This window comes from Poecilia mexicana, unplaced genomic scaffold (assembly GCF_051168715.1).
Source record: "Poecilia mexicana isolate PSO_F unplaced genomic scaffold, ASM5116871v1 scaffold_22, whole genome shotgun sequence".
Lineage (NCBI taxonomy): Eukaryota > Metazoa > Chordata > Actinopteri > Cyprinodontiformes > Poeciliidae > Poecilia > Poecilia mexicana.
Genome location: NW_028263391.1, coordinates 6,021,796 through 6,038,766, shown reverse-complemented (window position 1 = coordinate 6,038,766; position 16,971 = coordinate 6,021,796). Strand labels below are relative to the sequence as shown.

General features: G+C 40.1%; 1 protein-coding gene across 4 annotated transcripts in view; it reads left to right on the top strand.

Moving 5' to 3' along the window:
- Nucleotides 1-16,971, top strand: part of actn1 (actinin, alpha 1) — a 63,143-nt gene that overhangs the window by 20,201 nt on the left and 25,971 nt on the right. For all 4 annotated transcript variants that reach the window (XM_014998577.2, XM_014998575.2, XM_014998574.2 and 1 more), the window contains exons 2-3: nucleotides 13,313-13,427; nucleotides 14,149-14,268. In XM_014998577.2, the coding sequence (XP_014854063.1) occupies nucleotides 13,313-13,427; nucleotides 14,149-14,268 (235 nt within the window). The remainder of the gene's footprint in view (nucleotides 1-13,312; nucleotides 13,428-14,148; nucleotides 14,269-16,971) is intronic.

The window sequence follows — 16,971 nt, the reverse complement described above, 5'->3', positions numbered from 1 at the left end:
GTGCTGCCCAAACGTGTAAGCATGGGTGTGGGCTTTTGTTTGCGAGTCTGCAGGCTTCTGTGGTTGCCACAGCAACCGGCCGGTCTCAGGTTCTCCTGGCATTTTCACAGGCGAACCGTCCTTTTGTTAAGCCAACTCGGCAGAGGAATGAGCTGCCGCCACACTTTGACTTCTCATTATAACGCACTCGAACATGAATATGCATCGATGGCCGCTTCGGGCCCAAACAGAGTCAGTAATCGGCGGACCGGTCACAATGGCGGCTGTTGTTTGGAGGCTGCGCGTCTTGCACACGCCGGGTTATGCACATGCATCGACTAATATGCAGCCGAGCTCGTGTTTTGTTGCTTTCCTTTGAGCTCTGTGGCGCATTCGCCCCCTTGCACACATGTGCTGAAGCAGCAGCCAAGGCAATAGATAAGTGTAATGGGATGACAACGCTGATTCAGCTCTTGCTGCAGTAACAGTGCATTTCTGAGTGCCTGCCTGGATGGATGCAGCACCTGAGAGACTGTCGCACTTCATCACAGCTGCTGGGAAAAACCCTTCCTCTTCACCGCCAGCAGGGACAGCTGGACCATTGTGATACAGTGTTTGGCCAGACTTTTTATTTTAATTTATATTTTTTTTCATCTGTTACCATTAGCATAACTTATTTTAATCAGAAGTTTACTTTGACTGTGAGCTATGGCGGTTTGACTAAAGTTCTACAGAAGGAAAGGCTTGTAGAGCCTCTTATTTTGGAGGAGACACCATAAGGGCAAGTCCTCATGTGGATAATTCTTTTATTTCTTATTTTATTAATTTTTTTATTAAATCTCTTTATCTTTACTTTAATTTCTTTTTATTTCTCTTTCTCACTGTTTCTTTTTCTTAAAATCTCTCTTTCTCATCGTCTATTCAATGTCACATGCTGTTTTTATTTTAATTATGTAAAGCACTTTGAAATGCCTTGCTGCTGAAAAGTGCTATACAAATAAAATTTGATTGATTGATTGATCCAAAACCTTTCCATCTAATTTCACCAAGTTCTGTTGCAGAACAAAATTGAACAATCAAAAATATAACCAATAATTTGGTTTACTAAGTTAGCTTTCCTGCTGTTTGCTAAAGTCAGCTGTGAATCAGTTTGCACCTCTTTGAATTCAACAAAGTGAAATCCACTGTAAGAACCTTCCACACTGAAGAGGGTTGTTGTTAGTTTGTCCCTGGAAGCGCTTAGGTTTGTTGCGTTCATTAATCTGAGGAAGGCAGGATTTGTTTCAGTTTACATTACAGGGGTGGATCAAACTAAAAAGAACTATCCAATTCTGGTTAAAACCCAATTTTTTAGAATGAATTTTAAATGAGAAAATATGTTTAGTTGTCAAATAAACAAGAGCCAGAAGTTTAGATGCATTGCAAGGACAAAAAGAGACTTTTTGAAGGTCTTTAGAGAGAAACTAGCAGCAGCTGTGAGGAAGCAGAAATCCCCCACAGAACGTGAACTCAACACATCTGCCTGGTCGTCTCAGCTGAGCTCCATTCAGTATTTTTGGAGCAAGAGAAGCGAACGTTTGCTTGAATATCTGTGTGGGCAGTCATGTTTTATACTCCGCTGAGCTTTAGAGAAAAGAGACAGAGAAGGATGACTGATGACCTTTGACCCACGCAGCATACTCCCCTCTCTGGCTGGTAGGCCCCCTGACTCCTGTCTTCCCTCTGTTTTAGTGAAAGAGCTTTGTGAGGACTGAGTTTGGGCTGGCAGAAAGGTCATATTGTTTCAGTCGGTGACTCACTGAGCAGGACGGATGGAACCGTGGCGCTTATTAATCTGCCAAGATAGTTTCCAGCCCTGCGGGGGTTCTGGTCCAGCCCTTTTGGTCTGTTTACATCTGTTTGCCTGAATGGGGGGTGAGGAATAACAATCCAGCTTTTTTCTTTTGTTGGTTTTATTTGCAAATAATATTGAACATTCGGTCGAAACGGTATGAAAAAGCTAAAACGGTTGCCTTCTCAGGATGGATGCGCCGATCCTCTTCTATCACTTCCGATACCGATACGGATATCTAAAGTTTAGTATCAGCCAATATAATCTGGTACAGAAAAACATCGCTGAATTGACTTAAATGTTTCTCTTTTTTTAATCACAGGCATAAATGTACTGAATTACAAATTTATTTGATAACTCTGCACCAGCACAGCACATTTACAGCTTCACAAGCAACATCAAATGTAAAAAAAATTAAACTTTAATGTATTCAGTCGGTGCAATTAGGAGTAAAACAGCCAGTGTAAAAATAAATAAACTGAAACTGACAAAAACATGTAAAAATAAACTGCAACAAACCCTCTTTTCAACTGGTTCAGAAAGTACAATTGGGAACTCTAAATATAATGTAAAATAAATAATAAAACAGGACTTCGCACAGAGCACATAACCATAGAAAAACACTGAATAGATCTGCCCTTATGGATTGGGCACATTGTCACCAATAGCAGATCTATAACTTGTTTAAAGTATCAGGACCAATACAGATATTAATATCTCCAGTCTTTATCAGGTCTGGCCTGAAAATTATGTAGCTGTATATACTTGTACACTTATATCAAATTAATATAGATTTTTTTTTATTGATATGGGATGTTAATATTGGTCCAAGTTTTCATGTTGTTCTTCATTAGGTCTCTTCCCTAAAGCCGCCTTGCAAATGGCAAGTAGCTCATGTTTGCTTGTTGAGTTTTTATTGCCGTAATGAGCAACAACCTAATTTTCTCTGTCCAATTACATAATGTGCATCAGTTATGGATAGAGACGATCTATTCCTGGCTTCAAGTTATTTGCTTGTGAGGCTGATCACACATGAGTCCCTAATGAACATTCAAACGAGTCCCGCTCTCTCCCTCCGTCTTGATGGTCTTATCCCCGGGTGTTTTTGTGGAGTCGTTCCTTCCTCTGGCATTAGCTTTTCTGTTGCCTCCCACTCAAGTTTGCTGAAATGGATTTAGTGTTTTAAAGCCTCTCTGCTTGCCAGATGCATGGAGCCACGGAGCGGCAGTCTGCAGAGGCTTCAGACAGCAGTTTGGCTCTTTTCCCCGCTGTGCCTCCTAAGTGAAAACAGCAGTAACGAGCATCTCAATATGCTGGCTCCCCGCCCGGCTTCATCTGGTCTGCTTTCTGGGTGACGGCCTCTACGGAGCGCTCTACTGTAATAACTATAACAGAAATCTTAATTTAATTCACCTTCAGTTTGACGAGTTAACATATTAAGTGCATGTTTTAAGTATGACTTTAGTTAAGAAGTGTGCGCTGTGATTTGGTTGTACGATGCGTTTCTGATGCATTAAGTTGTGTTAAATTGGCCATTAATACTTTTTAGCTAAATCTGAGTCTTCCGGTGGAAAAACTATGAAATGAGAAGAGTAACATCATAAATATTTTTCTAGCTTTTCTGCTTTGAGTGATTATTGTAGAAGTTGCGGCAACAATCTTACATTAGCGATGGTCACGGGTAGCGTGGCTAGCCTTTCTAAAACGCCTCTCTAAGTGTGTATTTGCTACAGAATACCTTGCAGCCTCGTAGGACCGTTTTACTTTCCAATCAGAAAGTCGCCGGCGACTGATTTATCGGTGCATCATCAAGAAAACCCTTGAGAACTTCAACTGTTTGTTTAAGATGATAGTAGAGACACACTGTCAACATCTCAAGGAGAGCCAGGTTTATGCTCTGTTGAGTTTCTGTTGCGTCCTCAGGTTTGAAAACACAAAATATCTAATTATAAGTTGTAAAATGACAACATTTTATGCTGAATATGTGGCCTGGTGGTTAATTTTGTAACTGATGAACTAAATTTAAACATGATCCTCTACACTGGACACTGGTTCCAACTTATCTGAAAGCATTTTCATTCCAGACCAGTACTGAAGTACTACTTTAAGCTGAATTATTTTAATCTCTTATCATTTAAAAGCGGCCCACCCATGAGACAAGCACAGCATTCTCTGTAGTCGCCTTGTTTTCATCGAGTGGGCCTTTTTAAATCTGAGCAAACTCCTGCGAGGCTCGTTTGTTTGGTGAACTTCGATGCACTAATCCATCACTTATCGCAAAATCATCTGGGAGTCTTGGATGGAGCAAAGTGTTAGCAGCTCAGCTTTTCCTGGCTCACAGCACTGTTTCCACACACACACGCACACACACACACCCTGAGTGAAACTGAGGCAGCATAAATAGACTTAACAGGAGAGGGAACTGGATACTTTACCTCTTTGGGATGCACAGAAGTGCAGTTGCTTTTCAACTCGTCTCGACTGTGTTCGCGCTTTTTTTTTTTTTTTTTTTTTTTTTACAGCTCCAGTTGTGGGCAGTGATGTCGTTTAGAGTCGTCGCGTCCCGTTTGACCGTTTTAGTCGCGGGTTTTGCCCAGAACATTAAGATAATATTGTCCTAGACGTTGCCTTAGCAGTTTCGGCGAGGCTTCGATGCGCCTTGGGAGGCTCTGAGTTGGAAAGCTCGGGCTTGAGAAACCGACTGCAGTGCTGAAAACCTCCTTCCTGTGTCAGAAACTCTGCCAGCGACGTCTGCCTCTCCTCTCCTGCCTGAACTCGTCTGCCTGCCTTTGTGTTCGGATATGGCAGGGCTTAGACTCAGGAGCTGGGCCTTTTTTTTCCTCTTTTCATTTAAAAGATTGTACTAATATGGAACTGGCAGAGAGGCAGGAAATATTTTCCTAACTGAGGCTGATTAGTGGAGAGGCAGGGAGCGAGGGGAAAAAGGCTGGAGAAGAGAGACAGGTGGGAGGCAGAGAGTTCATCTGCACATTAAAAATTATATCACAAAATAGGTTGTAGATTAATTCATTACTAAATTATTTTTGTTTTTGTGCAATCAGGAAAGTGCATCAAGAGGAAATGTGTCAAGACTTTCCAGCTGATCGACAAGATTCATGTGAAATAACCTAATGAGGCGTAACTACGGTAACAGTTAAGGTTAATTTTACCTTTTTGAATGTTTTTCTCTTAAACTGGCAACAGGAAAAGAAACAATAGATCATGAGATGAGGCAATACAGTCTTGAGTTATAACAGCTACATGAGGTGAAGTTTTAGCAGTACTTCAGCTGGCTTCTTTTTTAAATTTTTTTATTTTTTGCAAACAAAATAAACATTTTCACAAACGAGAAGCTATTTTTTTTAAACCACCTATATTTATTTTGTATAACATTCCAGTCTGGAGTGTCTGTGTATTTTAGCTTTTATGCTCCTTTTGACAAAAATCACTGGAAATAGCCATTTTTGTGTTTGCAAATGGAAAAGGGTTTCACAAATATTAAGTTATATTCATAAAGAATCTCTGTTCTAGTTTTTACTTCAGTCACTGAAAACTTAAAATCTTTAGTTTTTCACTGATGAGAAGCTTTGAGGAGAATGGAAGTTGGTGTTGCTAGCGGCTAACGCTAATACTTAGAAATGATTCACATGTCTACATGACAGCATTAAAAACTCCTTACAAGAACAGTTTTATATATATTTTTGTTGAAAAAGTAAAAACTTTCAGGAATAATATTTTATGAAGAATTATGTAAATCTAGAAAAGAACTTGGATGTTTACTGCAATTATTATTTTTGAACTACAGATGGTCAGAAAGTCCAGAGTAATTAGAAAACGGTAAAATGACTCCTTAGCTTAGCGCTATTAAAAAAAAAAAAACTCCAAGCTACTTGTGAAATGTTCATGTTTTGTGCCACTTTGTCACGTTTTCTATTTTTCTAAAGCGCACCAAACGTATTACATCACAAAATATTCAAAAGTAGTGGGTTTTCTTAATGTCAGCGAGTCGTGTAGTTATTCTAAATAACCATAAATACAGAGTGTCAAGCTTAAAACGCACACTGTCATATTGGGTGAACGGCTCACACTATAAGCTTAGATTTACTTTACCAGGCAAAATCACATGATAAAACCAACTGGCTAAAATATTAATACACCCCTAATGACTACAAATAGTTCAAATGGAAACCTTTCATATGAATTGAATTGTACCTTAAAGTACAATTTAAGAGGATTCTATCCTCTGGTAAAAAATCTTTGTATTTTACATGATCAAATGCTAGTTTTTTTTTGAATGAAGCTGATACAGGAATCACAATACACGGCTGACCGTCCCAAAATAACCGAGTAGGATTTAAACACCAGATCACTCCAAATTACTGGGTGAGGCTCTCTGTGGGTAGCAATCAACAACAAGGTTAGTACTTAGCAGCGTTTCATTATCTATAAATTAATGCAGTCAAATGAAAGTCAAAACTATTTGTGAAATGGTTTCAATCGACTTCGTTTTAGGTCTTTTTTTCCCCTGTTACGTGTTGCTTAATGTCACTGAAGCCGTATCTCTCTTCGCCGTGTCCTCCTCACTGTTTACCCATTTCAAGGACACTCGGCGCGTTCCACTTTCTCCATGATACTGGGGCTGAGCAGTTTTCCTGCTGAAGAATCGGCTGGAGTCAAACATGAGATGCAAGCGGAGCAAAAATTGGAAATAAATCACCGGAGCAACTAGCAGCTTTGTTTTTAACCGCAACAAGATCTTGGGAGTTAACACAAAGGTTTTGGAGTGAATGCTTGGAGATGAAATTCTCATTTTTAAAACTGCAGCCTGCAGAGTTCAACATCTGCGGGTATTCGATTTGTCTTTTTAAGCAGACAGAAATACACCAAATAACTGTCAGGCAGTGAAAGTTGAAGTTGTTTCTTACTGTGACTCCACTTTTTCTGATAGTTTGTTGCCATGAAATCAAACATATTCAGATGATCCATGGTTGAATTTTGGTTGAGTGTAAACTGAGTGAAATAAGAAGAGCGAGTTAAATCGAGTAGCTGCCTTAGTGTTTCAAATAAGATGCATCTTATTCAATTTATTGCGATCCTATTTTCTCTTTAATTAGCAGTAAAGGAATGTTCCTGCTGCTGGAGCAGTGAGGCTAGCTGTAGCCTCATTTAGCTGCTACGGGGGAAAAAACCCATTAATTTAATGATGCTGATGGACAACTTTCCCAAAAGATGATACTGAGCAGGTTCCTTCCTCTCATCACCCCTGTTGTTTTTATAGCCCGCCTCTGTTCTGGGAGGCTGAGACCAGAGATAAAGAGGAGGTAGTCAAGAAAAAAAGAGCGAGAGAGAGAGAGAGAGAGAGAGGAGACCCTGAAAATATACGATCCTGCAGTTCCTCCCACAGAGCAGCAGCTGTCCTGCTTTTGCTTCGCTCCATCACATGGCACACGGCTGGAGCAGGAATGGATTGTGTGTAAGCTGCAACATTTAAGCTTTGTTTTCAGGCAGCGAGCAGCCTGCAGGACATGCTAGCAGCTCCGACATTCACAGCACACGCTGTACCGACACACAACTACCAGGACAACACAGTCACACACGGAGTTCACAGGCTGCACTAACGCTGCTGCGTTCGTCATTCATACATCAAACAGTTTGGTGTTTTAAGGTGCGTCCATTCATACGCACACGTGTGTTTTCAGGCCTATTGATGTGATCAGCTTTCACTGGCATCCTGCTGCTGAACCAGTGACAACGATCATCACACAGAGAAACACATTAGAAACTAATGGCTCTGCTCACCCCCAGTCCTGCTATACAGTTGGTGAAGTATTATTATTTCCACATACAGTTCAGCTCAGTTATTCATACTGATTGCTGATTTAGGCTTAAAATTATTTCCATTCAACCAAGAAGTTGTTTCTGCGAGGCATCTATTATAAAGCAGTAAAGCATTGTGGAGGGTTTATCAGTTCTGAGGGAAAAAAATCAGTTTTTAATTAAAACTTCCAAGTAGAAAATTATTTTTATTCTTCTCAATAATCAGTAGAATTTCGTTCCTATGATTGCTGAACAGCTATTTGTCATTTTTGCTGGTATTTTGGATGTTTATCAAAAAATTGATGTTTTTGCGTTTGGAAAGCATTTCGCCAGCGTCTTAATTAGGGATGTACAATACTGGATTTTTGGTCGATATCCGATATGCAGATATACTAAAACTCATTTGGCAGTTAACCGATATCAGTACCGATATTTTTTTCTTATAACTACTTTCTGAAACTATTAAAATACTGCATGATCTTTCTCTGTTTAGCCTTCCAGACCTTTATGTCTTCGTAGACAATATGAGTTCCTTTAAATCACTTTCTATACATATTTAATGATACTAAAAAAAGTCAACTTTCAGTCTTCTTCCAACAGTAGCAGCTTCTACACTGAAGAGTTTTCTGTGGTTTCTAATCAGGGCCTGTGAAGTAAAAACTCAAAGGATTCTCTTCCGTTAAGTATCTTTAGAAAGGGCGAGAGCCAGCCGTTGAATTGGACTTTGTGTCCCCGAGGTAAGAAGCAGTGACATGTGAGACGTCTCATGTTGTGTGTTGATTTATCTCCACACATCAAGACTCACAACGATGACAATCCCCCAGCAACTTCTTCTGCTTAGTACATCCAGGCCCTCTGTATGGCTAATGAAAACACAGCTCTCAGGGGGCCACACTGTTATGGTCTGCTACAGCAGCTAATGATCTTCCGTTTTGATGATCTCTTGCTAAACCACTCTACAGCAATCTGGGACAAAAACTGCACAGGATTGTCAGGGTTTATTATATCGAGTACCAAGATTTTCTGCAAAAATGCTGCTTTCTGTTTCAGACCAGCCACACAGATAAAACTCCTGCTTAATGTAACAGAGGGACAGGGTGGTTGTTTTTGTAAAACTGAGTCTGGGTTGGTGGGTACAAGCAGACTGCTTGCTTTGTGTTTTTATTTAAACTGGTTTCAAATAATGATGACAAAACCGTTCATTATTAAACTTTTGTTATAGAGTCTAAGATTCAGGACAGAGTTAACATTGTTGCTTGCATGTTTTTGTAATTCCATTTGGGTGTCTGCTGTTTCTCGAAACAGCCTAAGTGCTTAAAAAAAATAAACACAGAGATGCTTTTTATCAATAAAGTTCATGTTTTAGTGTTAGGAAAATAAGCTGTTTCAAAAACGGATCTAATCGGCAGACACTACCCTTCATCTAGCAATCCCAGTGAAGCCTAGCCTGTCATCTAGCAACCCAAGCAAACCTTGGGTATCGGTGTATGCGCTGTACAATGGCTGCTGGAAAAGACGAGGGTTTTGTTGTTGACTTACTGCCCAGAAACCACTTTTTGCATTTTTGCTAGTTGTGCAGGAGGCCCCACTTTTGCTTTTCAAAGATTGTGCATCTGTTTGCATTGTTTTAAAATCTCATTATCTAAAATGATTTTCTGCAAAAAAAAAAAAAATGTAATGGACATGTTTTGAATAGCCCACAGGCCTATCCTAACCTGTTCAAGGAAGCATAATAGGTCACCTTTAACTCTGTTTTTGAGGAACACTTTTCACATTGATTGGCAGAGCAGTGACTCAGAACCGTGTCCTCATCATGAGAGAAGTGCAGAACACCTGAAAGACTGCGGGCCTTAGTGTCTGGGGGTCATGTGACGCTGCAGGTGGCTGGCAACCTGGACCGTGTGCTGCTGCCAAGCTCCACAGTGACCCAGAGAGCTGGACGAACTGCAGGAGCGGTGGCTGATTCTTCAGGAGAGGAGGCCTGTCGTCCTGCCTGAGAGAGCCAAACTCCTCCTTTCAGCACATTTAACGAGCTAACATTCCTTCTGTGAACTTTTACTCGTTTTCTCAGTGCTTATGTTCTTTGCTAGCTGTGACTCAGAGCCTTGAGTAATTTTCGTCTGTCTGGTCTCATTAAAGATCACAGTATCCTTTGATATGAAGCAGGTTAGCTTTTGCATATGATGCATTTGAATAAATTACAGCGCAGATATGTTGGTGTCCTGGTAGGGACTTGTAAAATGAGCTTTTAATGCAAACTCGAACATTTGATTTGAGGATATTTGTTAATAAAAATCCCATATTAAGATATTTTAATTAAATCACTTGTGGCCATCCCTTCTCCTTGTACTTTCTCTTAATTGTCCCTGTTCTTCCCTCTTTAGTTCGTCCCACAGGTTTTGTCTTTATGCTTTGGATCATTGTTGAAATTCACAAAACTGAAAAAAAATTGGGTGAGAATTTACCACAGTTTTGTTTAATGTATTCTGGTATTTCAAAGGTTTCAGCCACATGAACGTCCTCAAGGAACAAAAGTAGTTTTTCCTGGTTCTTCGCTTCGTACAGAGGGTCTGGACTATTGGCTGTTGAGAAACAGTTGGTTGCTGGAAGCGTTGACTCTGAAGTATTAAACATTTGGATGTTAGAGACTTTACCCAATCTCTAACATCTGGTGGTGATGTTTGAAATATGCTAGCCCAATTGTGAAGGAAGCTGCGCTATGAAGCTTATTGGAAATTGCGTGTGCTGTAAACAACTGTCCTCAACTGTTCGGCACTGAAGAGAGAAGTGCCGATCTGTGCAACAACTCAACGTCATCGTTCACAACTCTATTCTGTTTTCTGATAGGCCAAAATAAAATTCCTCCTGAGAAATTTAGCTCAGTGAGAGGAATCCCAAATGGAGCACTGAAGGGAGATGAGAATCAAGTGGCATTGCACAGGAAATCAATGGCAAACGTCATTGAGAAAGTACGGTCACATTCCCCGTCTCAATGTGACCTTGCTAAAGGCACTCTGGCTTCCATTCAGTCTAAAAACATGTTTATGCGTTACTGTTGGTACGGAGCGTCTCTGTGCTGCCCTGTGATGGATTGTCTCTCACTTGGTGACCATAGGAAGAAGTCAGCCGCCCCCCATACACCTCGCAACACAAATCAACACCCCACTCACGACCAAGCAAGGAGAGACAAGTGTAGACAGGATGGCACGTTGGACAATCTTCAGTTATTAAAACCTGTGAATGTTACCAACTCCCTCTGATTTTGAAGTGATTGTATATCTGTTTCATAGTGTAACCGCTGTGAATTAATCACATGATATGACTTTAAGACACCAGAGACGTAGTAGTCGTCTCTAATTTCCACTAGAAAACAGGAAATCCCTCTTAGGGTTGGTTACTGTTGTACCTTCTATTGAATTTAGTTTTTTTTTTTTTTTTTATTGTAATCCCTGTGACATCACCATGCATTGTTTCATATTATTGCCAAAACCCACACTGCTAAGCTGCTGAACAAGACTTTAGTCAACACTTCCTCATAGAGTAGGACTGCTCCGTATCAGTAGATGTAAATTACATCAATTAACATCTTTTGGAAACGCTAAATTGACTCGAATGATGTTCTCAAGGTTTGTGGAAGAGATGCCCACAGCACCACAGATTCTCTACTGTACTTAACAGCTGGCATGAGACGTTTCTTTACATCCTTACCAGGGGTGCCAGTAAATGTGGCAGATGATTGGGTAGATGATGTTCTCAATTATATGGCATGCTTTGTGTACTCAGTGAAGCAATAGACTCATACTGATCAAGAGAAATTTAATCATGAACCTGACCTTTTATGACCAGCGGTCAGCTCCATCTCAATACTTTAATTAGATTATCCTACGGTATTCATGCTAACTGCTGATGCCACGGCTCTGCTTTAATAGTTTAACATAATTGGCACTCTTCTAATGGGCTATTGATTGAGTACCTCTTTTCCTATTGGAGCCCGACTTAAATCATAAGCAGGGTGTGTTTGTGTTTGCAGAAAACTCTGCTCTATTTCTGTCAGCCGTGCCCTCGAAGATAACACACCATGTAATCTGTCTGTTTTCCCCTCTATGATCCTGGGTAGCATCCAGAGAGTTTCCTCAAGCGTTTTCACTGGTAATATCCCCCCCCCAAAAAAAATCCACAAGGCTTGCACACATCTGAAACCCAGCTCTTCCCCACTTGAGTTTACTGATGGCCACCCCAACCTCACCCCTCTCCGTCTGTAACCGTGATCTCATTGCGGAACCGGTTCTCCGGTGGCTTTTTTTAAGTGGCCTTTCGTCAGCCAACAGTGGAAGCCAGCACTGCCTCTCGGAGAGACAGCGCTGGCTTTCATGTCCGCCTGGCTCCGCTCCTCCGGCTCCCCGCTGGAAACATGCGGCCTGGTGTTTTAGACTCGGGGTGTAATTAACTCAGGAACTCATAAAGAGGCGTTCGCAGCAGGACCAGCGCTCATCGTGCCAGCTCCCGTTGGGCGGCGCAGACACCGCTGCAGATGTTTCAGAGCGGAACCGCAGCTCGCTACACCTGCTTCCTACGACACAATGAGTTGGTCCAATAAAAAAAATAAATGGTGGAATCAAGCTTGTTGGGGTTTTGCAAAAAATTTGTAAGAGTGATATAACGAGCTACTACTGAAATATACTAGGGCTGTTGCAAAATAATATTTTAGTAATCTAGTACTCTATCGATTATTTTTATTATTAATCGAGTATTCGAGAAATCTCTGTCTCTCTCTTTCATCCGCTCACCTGTGTAAATACACCTGCAGCGCTCTTCCCATCGTTCGCTTTCAAACAATAACCACGCAGCTCCAGGAGGAGAAAGGCTGCCACACTCCAAGCATCCCACCAGTCCATTTAAAGATTCTTATCAGTCCCCCGAAAAACTATAAAAACCCGGAAAATTTAAGGCAATGCTGCTAGCAATTAGCAACAACTCATTGACTGAAGTGAGAGCGCTGGCCAAAACAAATAATGACCCGGCCGTAACACGGTGCGCTAAATAATAAAACATAATTTAACGAAGCTAAGAGACAGATAAATTTTCCTTGAGTAATTTTAATAATTGAGGTCCTCGAATCACTGGAGGAATCATTTTAGCCCTAAAATATACAATCTCAATGAGGGCTGAAATGATTAATCGGATCAATTGTGATTAACTATCAACTAATTTAGTAATTGATTAATTGTTTACCATTTTGTGGAAAATTGCATACTCAGTGCTGTTATGAAGCCAAAACTACAAGGAATATTTACACGTTGCATTTAAGATGAAAGTACATTAATCTGCAAACATGTTTTAGCTTAACGTAGTTCAAATCCACTAAAGGAATGCTATGCTATTGCATTCTGGGAAAAAAAACATAACATTTTTATTTTCTTATTTGACAAGGAAGTGAATTATTTGCATATTTTACTGTGTTTTCTGATATTGTACTTATAAAGGCTTAAGTGATCTGTAGAACGTGCCACTTTATTTTTAATGCAGTTAATCATCAGATTAATCGATTAATAAAATAATCCTTAGTTACAGTTGAAATCTCTACAACAAGCCATTCGTTGATCTAGACCAGAGTCTGTATTGGCTGGTGGCAGACGAGTGTACTGATGGATTTTCTTTTCTCCTCCTTTCTTCCTGTTTCTCCAGACTTTTACAGCTTGGTGCAACTCACACCTCAGAAAAGCCGGCACGCAGATCGAGAACATCGAGGAGGACTTTCGGGACGGACTGAAGCTCATGCTGCTGCTGGAGGTCATTTCAGGTAGAGAGCCCCGTTCCTAACAGGATTAGCCGGATGCAAACCGTGCTGCCACCAGCTGCTTCAGGACAGATTGACGAGGATAGTTTGACATTTTAGAAGTTTTTAGATTTCTTATTATGCGTTTCTGCTCTTGTTTGATTAATCAACCGATCAGCCTGCATTAGTGTTAAGTCGAGCAGAAAGGGCTGAGCTCTTGTTGATGTTAGCAATGTTTTTTTTTAGCTTTCAGATGGATCCAGCACTCACAACAGGAATGCTGCGTTTTTACACTTCAGGAAATTAAATTTTTATTTTCTGTTTAAAAAAATTTAATTTCTTTATTCATATTTTGTAATATGTTTCTAATAGTGTCTAAAATGAGCTTAAATGTTTAGATGAAAACATTCAGAATAATTCATTACTAAAATAATAATTAGTCGTAGCCCTTAATATGAATAAAAGCTTGGAATATGTTGCTCTTTTTGCAATATTCTGCATAATTTTGAATCGTATAAATCAACATTTTTGATGCTATGCAGTTTATTCAGATGCATCTGTAAAGGCTGTGTTTTCAAATCAATCTATTTTCTTATTTCTAGTTTAAACTTCTGTAACAGGAGTGTGTTAGCATAGTAATTAACACCGGCACACATTCGTAGTCAAAACTAGGTGGGAACAGTTCCCTGGTTATGTTTCTGAAAGCCGAACCATGTTGTCATCAGCGCTGCGTTTCTGGTTCCAGGTGAACGCTTGGCCAAACCAGAAAGAGGCAAGATGAGAGTCCACAAGATCTCCAACGTCAACAAAGCGCTCGACTTCATCGCCAGCAAAGGAGTGAAGCTGGTCTCTATCGGAGCAGAAGGTAAGCGATGCTGCAGAGAAAGAGATGAAGATCCTACGTGTTTCCCTACGACTGCTCAGTTTTCACTTGGATTGTCCACGAATGACTCTAATAAGGCCAAACAAATCCACAACTACTGTTCTGATGTAAAAACACAACAGAACGTCCTGTACCATGTTCCCTCTCTCTCCCTCGTTACCATGGCAGGGCTGGTGGCTGCTGTGCTGTTTAATGAGATCCTGACTGCAAACTGCAAAGTCTTGTGGCAGTGTCGCTTTTGCCTTTGCTGCACTTTATTAGAGTAGATCTCAGGATCAGCAAATCCCCCTCAGGAGCCCAGAGGCTCCTCGTCGTTTAGCGCAAATAACGTCCATCCTTCTGCCATGAGAGGCTAACGAAGTCTTTAACTGCACAAACGCTGCACTTCTTTCCTGCCGCCTACCGTCGCAGCCTGGCATACGTCCTCTCACATGTTGGGGAGTGACAGAAATTGCGTTTCACTTCAAGCGAGCAACATTCTCACGGGTTTGTTTAAATGAATTGCTTTAAACAGTTTGTTTTCTTGAGTTTAATGAATGGTTGGGATTAATGCTGCAGCATCAAATCCCGCTGTGAACTGAAAATGTGTTGAGTTGCTTGAACATGGACCGTGTGGGATTGTTGAGGAAAACAGCTTTGCTTACTCTGACTGAATCCAGGCTTCAATGTCATTGGGTTGAGTTTTTTTTTTTCTTTTAAGTGAAAAACTGCAGACAGTTGCTTTTTTTTATTGCGTGTCCTGTTCATGTGCTCCAAAGTCTAAGAGATGAATGTCTGCATGTGATTGCATCAGTCAGTGATAATTTAACAAACACGTAAGTGTTAAGTGAGGGGCTGAAATGATTAATCCTGTTGAATCAGTTATTGAAGTAATCGTCAACTAATTTAGTAATCGATCAATCGCTTGCTGGAGTATACAGACTGCAAAACATGCCATTGACTGAAGGAACAACACAATCCAGTAATTAAGACAAAACTGTGCAAAACAAAAATGCAAACATTTAAAAAAGACTTAAATAAATAAGCAATGTTTAGTCTGGCGGGGGCACAAGTAAAGCCTGGTGGCCCGCCAGGCTGATAACATGCTGGAGAAAACTCTGTGTTCTAACCAGATCTGTACAAGCGGCAAGTCTAGTTTCCCCCGGTTCACTAAAGGAACGCAGTTTCATCTGAGGCAATAATATGTTTATTATTTTAAAAAAGGAATTGAGCTGTTTATTTGCATTTTTTATGTATTTCTAATATTGTATAAAGTCTTAAGTGATTAATTAGAAATCTGTGCAGTGTAACATTTGTTTAATAATCGACAATAGAATAATCTATTAAAATGATCAGTATCGCCTTGCACAGCATTCGCATTTTGTTACGTTACACAGACTTCATAAAAATACTGCATAATGGTGAAGCAGATGGAAAATGATTCATTCTTCAAGTCCTGCCACAGATTAACTGGATTCAGCTCTAATGCCAGATTCTAACATAAATCTATTTTCATCCTAATCGCCTACATGTTTTGTTTTTATCTGCAAACTGGACCTTTTTTCTTATTTATTTTTTTTTGCTTTTTTTTCCCCATATGTTGTTCTTACTACTCTTTTATGAAAGCCACATTTCTAGAGCTAATATTTGTCAGCAGATTCTTCCACCTGAGCTGTGGTTCTCTGCAGCTCCTCCAGGTTATTCTGAGCCTTTTGGCTCCAGCCCACACAACCGCACATCACTGACACAAACTACACATTTTCAAGATCAAAAATCCTCCTCTTTCATTTATTTCTTTTCCACATTAAAACCTTCAAATATTTGTAAGACCAGGCCAGAAAACCCTGACATCCTACGTCTGATGCAGACTGGGTGGCAGCACCCTTGGACAAGCACCGGGTCGACCTTTTAATTTAAAGTGGCAGTACCTCCTGCCTTTGTGTCAAATGTAATAAAACAAGAAAAACATTTTCATGCCAATTTCTGATAATGGTGCTGCACTTAATCATAAATATTAAACTATATTTTTTCTAACAAGTAACAGATTTTGAATGCCTTTTGGTTATAATTAAGAAACTGTTAAGAACACAAACAAAAGCCAACTGTCATTTTCTCAATATTTTTGACCTGCATATTGAATCGGATCAGACAGTTTGAGTCGATTCCTGTCTAATGGCGCAGAGTGAGAAAAGGCTGTCGTCTATACGGACCGAGTGAAACACACAGAAGGCACCGGACGTGGTGGCTGCTGAGTTTGGGCGACATATAGGAAGATAAGTGCAAGGCAAAGAGCCAAGAATTGATTTTTGTAAGTGAAGTGTGGACAGAGACGTCCATTTAATAAGAAATGCAAAGTGTGATGACGGGTAAGATGTTTAGATCCAGGTATAAACCACAGTGATGAGCAGAATCCAATAACTGAAGAGACTGTGCAGAAGCATTTATATAAAATGTGAATTAAATCAGTCACTCCAGAATGTGATGTGTTTTTTTTTTTTTTTTTTTTTTTTTTTTTTGCCTTTCAAAATGTGTTTGTGATCTGTAACATTAAAGCATGATTTATCTGTAAGGGGGCAAATACTTTATAATTACTCTGCAAATGGGGTTAAATGTCACAGTAACTGATTGATGACTGGAGGTTTTTTATTAGTGGTATAGATCAGTTAGTAAGAGAGGTGGGTTGTTTCAGTGTAATAAAACCAGACG